The sequence below is a fragment of the Melanerpes formicivorus genome, unplaced genomic scaffold, assembly GCF_026170545.1.
Source record: "Melanerpes formicivorus ecotype bairdi unplaced genomic scaffold, bMelFor1.0.p_v2 SCAF_36, whole genome shotgun sequence".
Lineage (NCBI taxonomy): Eukaryota > Metazoa > Chordata > Aves > Piciformes > Picidae > Melanerpes > Melanerpes formicivorus.
Genome location: NW_027142388.1, coordinates 3131215 through 3148773, shown reverse-complemented (window position 1 = coordinate 3148773; position 17559 = coordinate 3131215). Strand labels below are relative to the sequence as shown.

Sequence of the window (17559 nt, the reverse complement as noted above, 5' to 3'; positions counted from 1 at the left end):
ACGTCAAACCTTTTGATAAATTTTGGCAAGTTTCCTATTAATAAAAGGTTATTAATATTTTGATTAATGTTGCCATATTGTTTATAAAAAAAGGAAATACTATATTCTTCAACTCCAAGACGGGGGGACAGTACAAAGAAAACACCTTTTAATGGACACCAAAGCCATAGATTCAGTATTGTTTTGTGATTAGTAAGAGTTACAGAGTAAGCAGAACTATTTCATCTGAAAAAAGGCTGAAGTGTAGGGGAAAGCAGCAGGTTTTGCAAAGAAAGGAGTGATACTTTTTAGTCTTTTTAAGCAGCAAAGCAGCATATTTTGGTATTGTAAAACTCCAAAAGCAGTACTGTAAGTGTCTGTGTTAAAGAGCAGAGGTATTGTTTCAGGAGTAGGTAAACTTTGGAGCTGCAATCTATAGGAAAAGTTCTGATGATCTGAGAGTTTCTGACTTTGGTTAAATCCAAAGGGTAAGTGATGCAGAGCTCTTGGAAGCTCTATTGTCTGCATAGTAGCTCAATCAAGAAAGCTAGAATTTCATGTGGTGTCTGTTTTAAGGGAGCTTTCTCCTGTCTGCACATGTCTTAAGTGTATCTGCATGTACCCATGAGGCTGCTATACAGAGAATATAATTATTTTGTTTACTGTTTTGAGATTGATGTGGATAGAATCAATACCAGTTTGCTTTTCATTACTGGAGGCATCTGAAATGTTGACCAACCTTATCTTCCTTGTGTCAAACGGATCATGATGCCCTTATCCACACCATTTGACCTTTAGGATGTTCTTCAAAGAACCAGCAGGCTTAGCATGTCACTTTTTTTTCTCACCTGAAGAAATGAAATCTAATTAGGAGGATCCTACTAATACAATGGAGCTACAGATTACAGGTGCACACAGTGTGTGGAGAGTCCAGAATGAAAATAGCTGTAGTGAGGAAGGGGGGTGGAGGGAAACCCTGAAATAGGCTGGCTTAATTTAGAGCACAAGATTGATAATTTAGTGACTTTTGTAGCTGCATGGATATAAAATATTTACAGCAAGTTGGAGGATTCTGATGTGAGAAAGAAGTATCTCAAGAAGTTTTCTTCTAGAGAATACAAAATGAGAAAGGAGCTGTGCACAAATACAACAATTACACTGGGTTAGTATTAGTGATTAGCCAGTTGATAGTTATCTCTCTCTTCCTCCCAGAGGTGCAGTTTAACTGAATACACATGAATTACATGTTTTAAGAGGAGAATCATGAACAGAATTGACTTCTTGGGAAACCTTTGACATTTCCCTGCCTGCTAACATTGTCCTTCTTACAGCAAATGTCACTTGAGACTTCTGTAATAAAGAACAAAAAAATATGTGTGCATTCTTGTCATTTCACTTGAAATTAAGTGACTGGTTTCTGATGGAAATCTCAAGAGCAGTGACTTTATGCAGGTTTCTCCTAGTTCCACCTCAGCTTGCCTGTATTTTGAGACAAGGAATGTAAGCAGCAGATTCTTTGTGAGAAACCAATAATTTAAAGTCTGAAGCTATGACATGGAAATAAACTTACTGGGTATGTACAGTAATAAGACAAAACCCAACTGGTTTAAACTAGGTGTAATAGCCAGGAGTAAAAAAATTCCTGCCTGTTTTGTGTGCCCTTGTGTGACTAGGGAATTTAGAGCAGTCATTGGAAGATGAAGGAATCCAGCTCTCTGCATTATTGGACCCAGAGGCCATACTATGTCATTACTAATGCATGCAGGCATGTTCAATAAATTTCATGGTTATACATCTCATTGTCATTTTCAGAGCTCATTGATTTAAGCAGCTCATACTGATCAAGAATACTACAACAGGCAGCACAGCCTAGTATGCTGATAGGTACAAAGTGGAGAAGTCGTATTTCAATCTGTCTTCTAGAAGAAGCAGCAAAGTTGCAAGGATCCTGATGGTGCCAAGGGCAGAAGGTTTCAGAGATGAAACACAAATCTTCCTGGTGAAAATAACCCACAAGTGAATCTCCCAGAATGGGCAAGGGGTGTGGATGGAGAGCTGGATGGACAGAGCTGTGGGCCAGGCTGGGATGTGGCTGCAGTTACTGAGTACCATTAGCAGGCATACTTATGAAACTGCAGTTTGTTTTGCTTTTGTTTGTTTTTTAATGTGTTTCTTGGTTTTTAACAACTTAGTTGTACCCATTGCAATTAACATTTAGGGTTAAAGTTCTCCTTTTAACGAAGTAAAGAATTTAAAAAGGTTTCAATGTCAAGGTTTCCACTCCTGCTTTGTACAGCTGACTTTAAAGCATGTTGAATATAATCTTCTGAGTTTTGGCTTTGCCAGTACATACATGTTTGTTCCATTATCTTGTTTGTTTTTCTTTGGTGTTTTGTCCTTTGTGAGTAATATTTGCAATTACTTTTTTACAGTTCCATGTTAGTAACAGCAGCAGGAAGCCATACTTGGCTCAGCTGGAACGTTTTGGCCTCTAGAGCTCTCGTTATTGCAGTCAGAGTAAGAAATAACTGCCTGCTTATCTTTGTGGTATTCTGATTCCCTTGCTCTCATCCTCTTTTCTTGTTCAGTATTACTTTATTGGTTAGACTTAAGACAGATGGTAGGAATAGTAAATCCACGTTGATTGTAACAGATACTGTCTGTCATTGGCGTGTCTGTAACTAGGAAGATGAAAACAATGGGCAGTAAATATTTTGGACCAAGCTGAAAGAATTTGCTAAAATAATTCATAATTGTTTTGCCTGTTAGACTGGATAAACAAAGCAAAACTAATTTCCTTTTATTTCTGCACATTCTTGAAGAGCCTCAGATTTGCCATGATGGTTTATTGAGCTCTACTTCTCTGCTCAGTGGTTGCTGCTCTTTGTTGACATAGTGTTACCCAGAGCTTTCATCAGTGCAGTCTGCCTGTTGGGAATGTGGCACAGCGGCATGGTCATGGGACCAGAGGTTTTCAGCTCTACAACTGGTCTATGTTAAAGCATCTTGAAGACATATTTGTAGTATTGAAATAAAGGTGCTTAAGCCTTTGTTTAAAATCCTCTGTCTGTGGAGCTAGGTTACCTAATGAGCATGTTTTGCTCATCTCATGGGGACAGAGCCTGAGTTGTTCTGTCTGTGGCAGCAAAACGAAACAGTTTTTGAACCAAGTCATCATTTTCAGCATCAATCGAAGGGCATGCCCTTGTCAGCTGGGATTGGTTCAGCATAAGGTTCCAGTCAGAATTGGCTGCGTTATGCTTAGAGGTGTTCTTTAAGAGACCTTCACCCTTTACTATGTTTGGAACTGCAAATACAGTGGGTTTGCTGAATATTTAGAAGAGACTTCTCAAGGTAGTGCTTAACATTCAGAGTTCTCAGTAACTGGTCTGGCAGAAAGAAGCTTGTTCAAGCTCATGATACAGTACTTCCTTAAGTGCTCTTTTCTCATCATCTCTCTAGTGCTGTGTGCTAAGCTGTGATACTTACTTCACAATTTCAAAGTACAGCTCCACTTCTGCTGCTTCTGTAGTTTCTTATTGGCTTGGCTTCTGAGAGATTCAGAGCTTCTGGGACTAAACTTTTTAAACAAGGTTCTAAGGTGAAGACTGGAAGTCTCATTCTCTTGCTTTGCTGCTTGATTTACCTAGCATTTTGCTCAGCTGTACTGTACAAGGATATCCAAAATCACATTATGTCCTCCCCATTGCCATTTTAAAAGTGTATTATTGCAAAAAGTTAGGGCTATGATTTAACAGCAGGTGCTTTTTCTCATCAAGAGTTGCTCTAGTCTGATCTTTTCATGGTGCATGTATCATACGCTTGAATTTCTCTTCCCATGAGTCAGTTGCTGAGCAGTGGTTAGCTTTTTAATCAAGAGGAGATTACCAGAATATGAAACATACTCTCTATGTTGCTAAAAAAAAACAAAACAAAGATAATAAATTGTAAAGTAGAGAGATGTAAGTTAGAGAGAGCTATAATTTCCTCCTGAAACCTTTCTAACTGCTGCAGGCATGTATAGGTATCGGTGTACCGAGATTTGTAGCTCAAATGTTACCTTGGTGTTTAATGAAAGTATAAGTTAAACCAGCTTGCCATTCAGCTTTTGATTTTCACTGAGGTTCTTAGTGATGATTTAATAGGCCCTATTTTCCCCCTTTTTTAAAAAGACTAAAAGCTTTTAAAAGGGATTATAAGGAATTGCCATACTTACAAAAATATTGAAGGGTCATCTTAGGATTTGCTGCAGTGTTTTAAAGTTTGATCAAGATATTAATGGCTTTTAAAAAAATCTGTAATATTTCCCCACTAACAGCTGTTTAATATTATTTCTGATTGTTATCACTGTTTGCATTTCTTTTTGGCTAGGGGAAATGGTGTGTTTATTTTTCTGGAAGACATTTTTAACAGGGCAGACAATGGCAAGATTTTGTTTCTGACCTCTGGATTGAGTTTCTCAGCAAGCAAAGTCTATTGCAAATAAAAATGAAAATTTGAGTAAAATTCTTGCCTGAGGTTGGATTTGTACTGATTCAACACATTTCTCATTATTCTACCATCTCCCTCACTGCTGCTTCTGGAACAACATAACCCCTTTAATGAAATTTCATTTTGTGACAAACTGAATTTCCATGGATGTACTCTGCTTGATAGGCTTCATGACTGTGATGAGGTTTCTCCTTTATTCTACAGTACTAAAAAGTGCTTACTTATTAGAGTTGAAGATAGATAAAGCGTCCTATTTACTAACTAGATAAACTTTCATCAAATGTCATCTTAAAGTCACTGGAATTACTGTATTGATACTTAGTGTTGCTTTGTGATTTGTAAATTATTAAATGAAACATAAAAATTACCCTGGGAGGTGAAGGCACGAGTGGAGAATATAGAAGTTTTTATAAGGTACCCAAATGCTGACTGGCTTACAAGAACCAGAGGGGAAAGCCCCAAAGTCTTCCTTCATAAAAGCAGTCTGCAGATAGCAGTGTATTTTGGCACGAGTTTGGGCTGTGAAGCTGTCTGTAGAGTTGTCCCATCACTCAGGCCAGCAAGCCATTAGTCACATTAGTTAGAGAGTTTCAGGGTTTGATCTGTCTCTTATGTCTTTCAGGGATATCCATAACTTTGAGTTGTGCTTTATGAACAAGGAAAGGGGCCTAACAACTTGCCTGAGAGGGTGGTAAGAGTTGTCAAATGTATTTATTTTATCAACTCCACATGTTCGTGCCTGTGAATTCTAGAAGGCAAAATTGTTACTAATTTAATCCTTTTTGCTATTTGTTGTTCCAGACAGTCTCACAATTGTCGTTTTTAGCCAACAATAAAGTGATGACAGACTAAATTAATTTTGTAGCCATAGTCTGTAGTGGCCTTTTCCTCAAACAGTAGGGCTGTTGAGCTAAGTGTGGCTAAAATACACAAGAGTTCGAAGTAGTCTGCTTGGAGTAGCAAACCACCATATAACCCAAAATGTCTGTATTATCAAAATGTAGAATAATTGGCTGCATATGAAGCTTCCAAAACTTTATAAATGGACTTTTTCAAAATGTTTTGTTCACCTGCTGTCTTGCTTTTAGATAGGGGGTGAACTGACTTCCCAGGCAGAAGTGCCTGCTCTCAGCCACACTGCTTTGTCTTCGTTTGTCCCATCAGGCTTCATTTGAGGTTATCTGAGCTCTCTGTGCAGGAGTCTGTGACACATGAATGTTCAGTTATAAATTCTGGAATTCTCTGCTTGGGTCATGGGATGTTTGGCTTTCTGCAGCGTTTGACCCTTCTGCTAAGTTACTGGTTTTAAGTGAGGGCTCCTGGTCAGAACAGTGCAGTCAGTATCATCGAAGGTTAGGTGATTTATTAACCTGTATGACTTCCAGTGACTTGGGAAGTTATTCATGAGACAACTATCCAGACAGAAGCTTTTATTTCACATGAGGAAAAGTCATCTACGTTAGGATAAAGAAGCATAAGTTTTAAAAGTTGGTCTTTCAAATGACTAAACCCAGAAGAGAGCTGTACCTGCTAAATGAATACAATTGACTGAATAATACAAATGTTTGAGAGCCTTAACTTTCTGATTTAATTTCTTTAAATAGTCTCTTTCTAACTTTACTTTGGGGAAAGCAGAATTTTTGGGTGAAATCTGGGAATACAGTTTACACTGCACAAGCAAGACTGCCAAGTCACTGCTGCTTAATATTCCAAAGAATATAGAAGAGGTGGGAGATTTTTTTAGGAGATTTTTCACTGGAACAGTCAGCCTGAGGTGAAGTCTCTGTTTAGAGCTAAGGAAAATAATTGTAGGGGTGAAAGGGAAGAAAATGATAGTAACTCTAGAAGGAGTTATCTCCTACCAAATAGCCTCACTACTCGTTCAAAATCAGGTAGAAATTACCAGGCTATCAAATACCGCATCCAGTTCTTGTGCCCCTAGCCTAAGAGGGACATGGAACTGCTGGAGTGGGTCCAGAGGAGGGCCACAAAGATAATCAAGAGGGCTGGAGAGCCTCCTCTGTGGGGACAGGCTTGGACAGTTGGTGCTGTTCAGCCTGAAGCAGAGAAGGCTCCGGTAGAGACCTAATAGCAGCCTTCCAGTACCTGAAGGGGGACTATAAGACAGAGGAAGAGAATTTTTCCAAGGGCGTATAGCAAGAGGATGAGAGGGAATGGCTTTGAACTGGAAGATGGGAGATTTAGACTGGATAATAGAAAGAAATTCTTTACGGTGAGGGTGGTGAGACCCTGGTACAGGTTTCCCAGGGAAGTTGTGAATATCCCCTCCCTGGAGGTGTTCAAGGCCAGGTTGGATAAGGCCTTGAGCAACCCGATCTAGTGGAAGGTGTCCCAACCCCCATAGCAGGGGGTTTGGGAACTGGATGACTTTTAAGGCCACTTCCAACATAACCCATTCTATGAATCTATGAAATGAGATGCTGTTTGTGGATCCATGGTCAACCTGTTTTCAGTCTGCAGCATGTTTGTGAATGGAAGGAATGTGCACCTTTGAAACTGTTCCTGTTTCCAGTAGTACTTGTGCTATCATTACCAAAGATATTTTTCACACAGTTCATGACTGAGACTGATTTGCTTGTTTCAGAAGTGAGGTGTGCTCTGTACTCATTTGAAGGAGGATGTCACCCTTAATCAGGAGTGCCATACATTGCCAGAATGATGCTGCTTTCAATTTATTGCTTGTCAGCCCCGAACACGGGTTAGTTCCTTTACAAGTGCAACTCATTGGCTGCTACTACTCACTTACAGAACAATTTGTTTTGATCAGTTATTGGTTTGCAGCTTTTTGGGATAAAATAGAACTGCAGGTTTGGGTTTTTTTTTTTGGTAGTAGATGTCTTTGTGAAAAGTCTGAAAAACTGGAGCTGTTTGGAATTGCTTTCACTCCCACTGAGGTCAGCAGTAGCATTTCTGTGGCTTTCAGTGGGAGTAATGTTGCACTGTCTGAACTGAATGTGAAGACTTTCCATCTTCTTTCAAAACACTCCTAGTCTCCTATAGCTAGGGTTACATGGAACTAAGTAATTCTTACACTACTTGATTATGGAAAAAAGTTATTTCTCAAGTGGGAGAAAGAAGTTTTAACCATTTTTGTGCCATGCAATCATAGTGATTTTTTTGTTTCTTTGTTGGTTTGGTTTTTGTTGTTGAATATCTACAACTGAAAATCATTGCACCATAAACATCGGTCATCTGTAATTATTTTGCTTGTGTATTATTATATTGTACTCAGGAGTAGGTCTGAAGGCAAGAAAGAGAGTTGCAGGATGAATACTGGCGTAAGGGTAGGCATGGCCTAAACTCCACAAAATAGTGACTTTTTCAGAAGCTAATACTATAAATAAAACTGTAGTTGTGTGATTTAAATGATAGGGTTTGGTTGTAATGTGAAAAATGGTGTTAACATGGTTTGAAGTCCCTTCCAGGCTGCTAGATTTCAGACCTGAGCCATCCAGAACACTCTTTTTTTTAATCTGTTAGAACCATTTTTCCTCTAGTAATTACCTTTCCCCCCTAATTCATCGCTCCTAGATGAATGTCTGCTGATTTTTGAGTTTCTGTCATCTTTCCTGAAACAATCAAGAACAGTAAATTAATCTTACTTAATTGATGTATTGCTCTAGCTTAATCCAACTACTTAATATGCTTGATATTTCTTTTGAGCAAGCTATTTTGTGGAAAAAAAAGAAATCTAATTAAATTTATTATTAAACTAAGCCTTGGGCATGTCAGATTCTTTGTCACGCTCAGGAAGTGGAAGATATGACCCAAAGAGCATTTTGGTTTATAAACATTTGCAGCATAAACAAGTCAGAGCTAAGCAATTTTAGAAAGGAACTTCCCTTCCGTGCAGTGTGTATTATACATAGACATTGCTCAGTGATTTTTGTCATGTGCAGCTCTTGGAGATTAGTTTTATCTGGCTGATCTGACAGCAAGTTTGTTGTTGCAGAATTTGTACCTCTACCATTGTCCCTGCAGCTCATGGACATGCATACAATCTACATCTGATGACTTACTCTGTGTTGGATGCCTGAGAATTTACCTTAATGATCATATGAGCCTTTCAGAATTGATAATGAGGCTTTATTTTGCCTTGATTATTATCCACACAATTTTAATCCCCATGGTGGTGTTGAATGGATAAGGTTTGCCTTAAAAGTAGCCTTTCACATAGCTGAAGTCTGCATGATACTTTATTATGTGCCTTTTTGTGTTCTACTTTATGGCCTTACTTCATTCCTCTAAAATGCATTAGTATTCAAAATTAATATGCTTTAGTGGACCCAAAATACTGCTTGTCTGTGGGCAATAGATCTTTGCACATCGTTGCACACACTAGTCAAAGGTTTAGGTTGGATGTTAGGAAGAAGTTCTATACAGAGAGAGTGATTGCCCATTGGAATGGGCTGCCCGGGGAGGTGGTGGAGTCAACATCACTGGAGGTGTTCAGGAGGAGACTTGATGGGGTGCTTGGTGCCATGGGTTAGTTGTTTAGGGGGGTTGGGTTGGTTGATAGGTTGGACATGATGATCTTGAAGGTCTCTTCCAACCTGGTCTGGTCCAATCTATTCTATTCTATTCTATTCTATTCTATTCTATTCTATTCTATTCTATTCTATTCTATTCTATTCTATTCTATTCTATTCTATTCTATTCACCCAGGATGTAACTCTTAGTGTTTCCATCAGGTCAAACATACAAGTAACTCTGTGATGTCTTTGCTGGCATATTCTCTGAAGCCATACTGCATTTCCCCATGTGGACACAATTGGCAGATTAAAAATTTAGGATTGGATCTGTGCTTCCCTAGCAAGAGTCATCAGTAGACCTTCTTAGTATTCATTCAGTGTTCTTGGGGACATCTGGCAATTCTGGAGTAATACTGGCATGGTCTATTAAAACTACAGTGAATAAAACTTTAAGACCCAACCTCTTGATTTACATTTCTTACAGCAACGTATAAGAGAACTGGCAAGGCATAAATGTTAGGAAAAAATTCTCTTTTTATTTAGATCCAGTAAAGCCCTTTCCAAGCAGATAAAGGAAACATAGATAATGAAAAGAATTAAGCAGTAAATACAAAGGATTATCTTAGAAATACCTTACAACACCTGCTCCTTAGTGTGGTCCCCATCAGAAACTCATCCTCTTCAGTTAAGGCCTCGAGCAGCCGAGTCTAGTTGAGAGGAGGTGTCCCTGCCCGTGGTGGGGAGGTTGGAGCAGATGATCTCTTCCAACCTAAGCCATTGATTCTATGGTTAATTAACTGTGAATTGCAAAATGGATACAGATGCAGTTGAAATTGGCAGCTGCTGCACTGTGCTGAGTGGGTTTAGTTGGTTCTTTCTTCAGGTGTTAAAAAATACACCCTGTAAAAGACGACAGCCATTTTTATTTGGGTTTTGCTCCTTTCTTGATTTCTTGTAATCCCAGTATTATTCTTTCATTGTAAACTTTCAAATTATAGTTAGAAAAGTTTGATGGTAAGCATTGATTAAAGATTGACTTTTTTCCCCCTTAAAGCTATATATGTGTACAAATTGGTGCTGTTGGCTTCAAAAGAACAAGTCTTCCAAAGCTGACTTGCCAGCTTTGCACTAGAAACTTGCTGAAAATTGTAAGAAAGAATTTTGTCAGACATTTGCCTTCTGTAGCTTAAAGGGCTTGTCTCTTAAAAACCTGATGACTTTGTTACATTTTGACATAGCCTTGTAAAATACCTGCGTGGTAATATCAAGAGCATTAAACGCTAATAAACAATCGCCTTTGCCTCGTAGATTTAAAGCTGAATTTTCTCTCCATCTGGAGGGTTATGCTTGAACAACTGTGGAGATGCATTGTCTCGTGAGAGTTCTGGCAGGGCTTGTTTGTCTGAAGCAGTGCATTCAGAAACAGAAGGGAAATACACCCTGATACGTCTCAGAAGCTAAAAGCATCGCTTGTTCCTCCTCTCCTTCTGGACTGGAATTCCAGTAATTGTTGCAGCTTTAGCATTGCTCACATCAGTAGAAAGGGAGACTTTGTCTCTTGCAGCTGCTACCTACTGTTGTCAAGATGGATCTCGGGCATTTTTGATTGGGGATGCAAGGGCATATTTTATCTGATTAAAATGATCATTAGCATATACTCCCATTGACATTATCTTCTCCTAATTAAATGGTAGTCTAGTGTGTAGTAGTTCTTTTGCTTTCCTGAGGTGTTTCTTAGAATCATACAATGGTTTGGGTTGGAAGGGACTTCCAAAGGTTATCTGATCAGACACCCCTGCAGTGAGCAGTGCAGGTTGGCCTTGAAGATATCTGGAGAGGGGGCTTCAACTCATAGCAGTGTTCCACCAACATTTGGAGGTACACAGCCTCATCAAAAGCAGACTTTCTGTAATGATCTGTGTGTGCCAGTGATATTGTAGGATAAAAGCTGCTTCATGTTCATTTTTTAACCGAGAGAAATTCCCCTCATTTACTGGCCTTCTTCCCGACTTCAACCACAGAAAAAGCATCCTGCTGCTGTGTAAACACTTTCTGCCAGCAGGTGGAAATATCTATATACAGCTCATCCATTGACTGACTTCTGTCTTTGGCTGGCTGATGTCTCTCTCCCGGTCACGGCAGCCAAAGGTTTGTGAAAATCCTGTATACGATTTGCATCATAATGGAACTTGCTGTGCCAAAAGTGTAAGTTCAACTCTTTTGTGGATGCCTAACTGCTCTGGGACCTGTCAAGTGTTCCATCTCTGTGCTGTAGCATCATCACAGAGCCTTCTTACATAGTCACATATTAAACAAAAAGGAACACTTCTTTCAAGTGAACATGAGCAGTAATGTCTCTAGAAATAAAAGTGAATAGGAAAGAGGTAATTATTTTTTAAGTATTAGAGGCTGATATTTTCCTGTTCAAAATACTTACCAGCAGTGATGTTTTTCAGCTGAATCAAAGGAATAAAATGGAAAAGGAAATTGTGCTGTCTTGAACCAGAGGAGCAGATGATCATGGGAGGATGATTTTTCATCTGAGTGATGTTAGTAAATGTAAACTATGTATGGAGACAGATTAGGAAAGGAGCTTACTTTGCAAATGTGAGACTCAGTTGCATGTATTCCTTTTTGTTTTCCTTCCAATGCAGTTACACCTGTGAGTGGGAGGTAATGCCAAAGCCTGAAAGTAATATAATTGTCTCTAGGTAGTTCTGTGGTTGTACATAATTCTATTCCAAGGGGCATGAAGACAAAGCATCATCTGCTCAGTAAAGACAACAATGATGAAGGGAAAGAAATAAGAATAGCTCTGGCTGTGTGGGAAAGTGACTTTATATATGAGGGAAGTCCTGTGAAAGAAGCTAGGATGTGAATTTGCATTCTTTCACTCTTGACTGGACTTTCCATTCTTAATAAAATAATGGTAAATATTACAGCTATTTTTATTTCTTTTTTCTTTTCCTTTTTTTTTTTTTTCCTTGAAAGAGACATAGATGAAATTCTCTGTACAGTTCTGATGAAGAGATACAAAGGGCTTTCCCCCCTCTGTTATTAGGAAATTAATAGGAAAAGGTTATCTAGCCTTTCTGAGGAAACTGATTTATAAAAAAAGGAATAAGAATACAGTCTCTTATGTTTTTCTGAACAGTAATGTGCCTAGATTACCCTTTGCATCTTGGTTCAGAGTCAAATCAATGCTTTTTATTTCTGCAGATACTGTAATCCTTTGCATTTTGGGGAGGGCAGCACTGGAAACCATTGTGTAGGGATTGCTGATTTTTTTATTCTCCTCTTGTTTAAAAAGCAAGTTACTGTGGTGTAGTGAATGAGAAGCCCATCCTCAGTCAGAAACATTTGATCCAATGTGAAATAAATAACCAGACTGTATTAAAGTCTGTGACTGAAGTGATAAATTGAAATATGACTCATCCAAAATCGTGTGCATAAAATGTAGTAGGAAAAGAATTATCATTGTCCACTAAAGTCAATTTAATTGGGAGAGGGGCAGTGCAGGAGACAGTGGCATTGTGTTTTGTCACACTGTAACCACAGAGCATTTCAGAACAGTTAGAGTTTGTTAAAAGGCAATTTTTGCTAGAAGGGATAAGTGCAGGATTGTATTTGTCAATTTATAATAGGAGTGGAATTTCATTAGCACTACTATTCATTTGTGTTGTGGGAGGAAGAGTAAAATAGATTCTCATTGACTTAAAATGTCACTGTCAATCCTAGCTGCTGGAATTCTCTGCAGTGTGTTGGCTGAATATATGAAAGGAAATAGGACCATGGGTCAGCCCTGTTCTCTCTAATTAGGATCCTTGGGGGTTTGTGTGGGCTTATGCATTTGGGGGGTTTTGTTGCAGTTGTATAACATTGTGCTTTTGTCTTCTAACACCCAGGCACTCTGCTTTCTGATAGTGCTTCATTTTAATTTCTGTAATGAAAACTGTCCTCTCAGTTGCCAAAGCATAATCTGCTGTGCCTGTATTTCATACCTCTCCCTGATCTCTTGTGAAGTCCTTGACATTTCTTTGCTTGGTTTATCCAACATAATTTTCTTATCCAGCTGACTATCCTTTCTTCAGTAGTTCTCTCAAATTTCTGTTTATTCTGTCCTTCAAAGAGGTGTACTACAAATCCATGCATCTGTTTTCTCCCTTCACATTCGTTTCGTCTTCTGCTTCATCTTTCTAAGCTTTGCTGCTTGTCACAAATTTCAGTATACTCATTTGAAATCAAAAGTCTTCATAGTGGTGAAAGATCATAGAATTGTTAGGGTTGGAAGGGACCTCAAGGATCATCTAGTTCCAATCCCCCAGCCATGGGCCCGGACACCTCACACTAGATCAGGGTGCCCAGAGCCACATCCAGCCTGGCCTTAAAAAACCTCTAGGGATGAGGCTTCCACCACTTCCCTGAGCAACCTGTTCTGGAGTCTCACCACCCTCATAGGGAAGAATTTTTTCCTAACATCCAATCTGAATCTACCCATTTATATTTTTTTCCCATTCCCCCTAGTCCTATCATTACCTAACACCCTAAAAAGTCCCTCCCCAGCTTTCTTGTAGGCCCCCTTCAGATACTGGAAGGCCACAATTAGGTCACCTCGGAGCCTTCTCTTCTGCAGACTGAACAGCCCCAACTCTTTCAGTCTGTCTTCATAGGAGAGGTGCTCCAGCCCCCTAATCATCCTCGTGGCCTTTCTCTGGACACATTCCAGCACCTCCAGATCCTACCTGTAATAGGTGCTCCAGAACTGGATGCAGTACTCCAGGTGGGGTCTCACCAGAGCGGAGTAGAGGGGTAGAATCACCTCCCTAGACCTGCTGGCTGTGCTTCTCTTGATGCAGCCCAGGATGCGATTTGCTTTCTGGGCTGCAAGTGCACGCTGCTGGCTCATGTTGAGCTTCTCATCCACCAGCACCCCCAAGTCCTTTTCTTCAGGGTTGCTTTCAAGCCCAGTTTATATTGGTGCTTGGGATTGCCCTGACCCAGATGCAGGACCTTGCACTTGGTCTTGTTGAACCTCATGAGGTTGTCATGGGTCCACCTCTCCAGCCTGTCAAGGTCCCTCTGGATGGTCTCCTTTCCCTCCAGTGTGTCTGCTGCACCGCACAGCTTGGTGTTGTCAGCAAACCTGCTGAGGGTGCACTCAATGCCACTATCCATGTTGCCAACAAAGGTGACTGTTCATGTGCAGTGAAGGGGTTTTTAAAACAAAGCAAATTAAATCAGAAAACCATGTTGTTAATCTCAGAATCAGAAATACCACATTAGCTGAAAATCACTTTGTCCTCTTGTGACTTTCAGCCCCTGTGGCTTGTGAAAGGTATCATTCTCCTGCCATCATTTTCTAAGGAAGGATTTCCAGTTACAGATTCACAGAATCCATAGATTTATGGAATGGTTTAGGTCGGCAGGAACCTTGAAGATCACTTAGTTCCAACCCCTCTGCCATGGACAGGGATACCTTCCATTAGATCAGGTTACTCGAGGCCTTAACCAGCCTGGCCTTGAACACCTCCAGGGAGGTGGCATCTGCAACCTGGACAACCTGTTCCAGTGTCTCAGCACTCTAACTGTAAAGAATTTCCTTCTGATACCCAGTCTCAATCTCCCCTCTTGCAGCTCAGAGCCATTCAGTTTCATCCTATCACTACAAGCCTTTGCAAAAAGTCCCTTCCCAGCTTTCTTGTAGATCCTTTCAGGTACTGGAAGGGTACTTTTAGGTCTCTCTGGTGCATTCTCTTCTCCAGGCTGAACAGTCCAAACTGTATGAGCCTGTCCCCACAGGGGAGGATCTCCAGCCCTCTGATCATCTTTGTGGCCATCCCATGGACCCACTCCAGCAATTCCCTCGTAGGCTGGGAGCAGCATAAGTGGCCACAGTACTCCAGGTGGAGTCTCAGATGTTCAGTCTTCTCATCATCCTTATCAAACTTTGTAATAATTGCCTTTTTTTTTTCCTTTCTTCCTGCATGTTTATATAATTGTGGAACAGACATTGAAATTCCTTTTTGGAGGAACATTAGAGGAAGTGATATTACCTGGGAAAGGATTCATTGCATGTTCTGTTATTTTTCAAGTCAGTCTTAATCATTGATAGTCACCACAAGCATTGAAGACCTCAGCTTTACAAGTCTTCGGTGAAAAACGTAGTGTCCCTTAAAACACTTGGGTACCAGTTCCTCCTTGATTCAGAGAGGAGAATTTAATGTCTTTATAGTAGCAGTAATTAGTGGTAGTGTGTAAGACAGGAGGTTTTATTACTTTAATTCCAAAACAACATCCATTAGACACAAACAATTAAAAATACAAGCACTGGGAATCCCTTCTGACTGTTTTATAGTAGGTAGTCTACCACTGCCTGTTTTAAATATGGCTTTAGTTGAACTACTGCTTCTCAAAATATTTCCACTTATCTCTGAAGTCATAATTATGGCATTCATTGTATTTGAATGTAATTGCTGCACTTTGCATTCTGTTCAAGTCATGGGACTTAAGTAAGGAATTAATCTAAGATACTGCTCCTTTTGCCTGTTAGAATCTGCATTTTAGATCCCATCTCCTTTGGTTTTTATCAGTTATATTTCTAGTGAGGTTTCCTGGAATGGAATGGAATAGAATAGACCAAACCAGACCCAACCAGGTTGGAAGAGACCTTCAAGATCATCATGTCCAACCTATCACCCAACACCACCTAATCAACTAAACCATGCAACCAAGCACCCCATCCAGTCTCCTCCTGATCACCTCCAATGATGGTGACTCCACCACCTCCCTAGACAGCGCATTCTAATGTACAATACACTTGAAGCAATGTAGGACTATATAATAATATTACCCTCTGCCTTTTTTGTAGATGTCACCTCTTGATGGCAGAGTTGCACATCTACATTCTGAAGTAGATAGCCTCAATTTGGGATAGATTAGAAAAGAGTTGCCAAGCCCAGTCCTTTTACATCACAACCATAGTGTTTTATGTATTTGAATGCATCAAACTTACTGCTAAGAGCAAATTAATGTTTGTGTTTTGTCCCTCACTATTTGATTGCTCAGGGAGGTGGTTGAGGCACCATCACTGAGCAGTCTGATCTAGTTGAGGATGCCCCTGCTCACTCAGGGGTTGGACTAGATGACTTTCGGAGGTCCCTTCCAACTCAGACCATTCTGTGATTAGGAGATGCTTGTTGTTCTAATGGGTAGAACTGTCCTGAGTCCTACCAAAGCACAAATAGTTCCTCTTTTCAAAGTGGTAAGACTAATGGTTCTGAAATAAGAACATTACTGAGAACTTGACTGAAACCTGATGATGCTTGACCTTATTGTCCCTGCCACCTTTCTCTTTTTCTCATCTCTGTTGAAGAAGATACTGAGTTCTGGGAGAACTTGCTCCCAAATAAATAGCCTTCTCTCTTGCTACTTCCCCATACAACCTACAGGGTTGAGGACACTCCTTTGATGCTGGTGAGCCAGTTCTGGTGCTGTCTGCTTTGCTCTGCAGTGACATTCTTGCTGCATACACTGAGGAGAAGAATGTTCATATCAAAGATGGTGCAACAAAGGATGGCATTTGTGGAGCTTTACCAGTTCTCACTAGCCAGATCAGGGAGGAGAAGGGCTCAGCACATGCTGAGTGCAAGCCACTGGGAGGCTTACTTCACATTTTTCTCCTCTTTATCAATCTTTTACTCTGAAGTTTTGTAGTCTTTGGGAATCATTTCCATCTACACCCTTGCTACTGAGCAATTGTTGTAATACCAGTGTCCAATTCAGCAGTATTTCTTCAAGAGCTTGGGTCCTTGACTGATTTATAGAGGACAAATGAAAAGGGCAATTGCAAATGGGTTTCTGTGCTATTAGAGCTCTAAACAGCCTTCCCTCTTGGCTCTGTGTCAGATGATACCTCAAGGGGGGACGAGTGGGCTGAGAACCTTAAAATGATTTAAATACGTAAGTGCAGGGTCAAGTATTTGTATCAGTGGGTGTCTTAGCAGGCTGGGCTAGGAGTGGCCCAGTCATAATAATTTTGTTTAGCATTTTTTAGGCAGCACAGGAAGTGGTAATTGAGTAGCAAGTGTTTTGAGTTCTTACATTTCTTCATGAGCTTTCCCTACAATTTACTTATGATTTCAGTAGAGAACCTCAGTTTTGGATTAATTTTCTAAAGCATAGTGACAGGTGGTTGTGCTGTGGGAAAAACCAGTATCTGGTGTAGCAATACCTGCACAAAAAACTGGTAAGCCAGGAGAGGAAGAGGTTTGTTGTTGTTAAGGACTGCAAAAAAGGATCTCCCCAAGGAGCGACATTAGCATACAGCTTCTTTTCCCTTGTGGACTCTGTTTCCAGCACTATTCTGCTATTTTAAGGTATTCCATTAATGTGTAACACTAATTAAGAGACAGGCAATTCCTAGCTTGTGGACACTACCCTGTAGCTCCTGGTGGCTCCACCCCCTCTCTTCCCATGCAAATGTGTAGACTTCACCTCTTCTGGAGCCACCGGTTCAGTACACTGCAGTACTCCTCATTCTCAGTGACAGCCTCATAACTCCTCAAGCACTTTCCTCTCAGGTGTGCAGAAAGCGGTG

General features: G+C 40.2%; 1 protein-coding gene across 3 annotated transcripts in view; it reads left to right on the top strand.

The window, feature by feature from the left end:
* The window catches only part of ARVCF (ARVCF delta catenin family member), a 256583-nt gene that overhangs the window by 11491 nt on the left and 227533 nt on the right, over positions 1–17559 (top strand). For all 3 annotated transcript variants that reach the window (XM_068157320.1, XM_068157318.1, XM_068157319.1), the window contains exon 2: positions 5093–5161. In XM_068157320.1, coding sequence (XP_068013421.1) covers positions 5121–5161 — 41 coding nt within the window. In that variant the 5' untranslated portion in view covers positions 5093–5120. The remainder of the gene's footprint in view (positions 1–5092; positions 5162–17559) is intronic.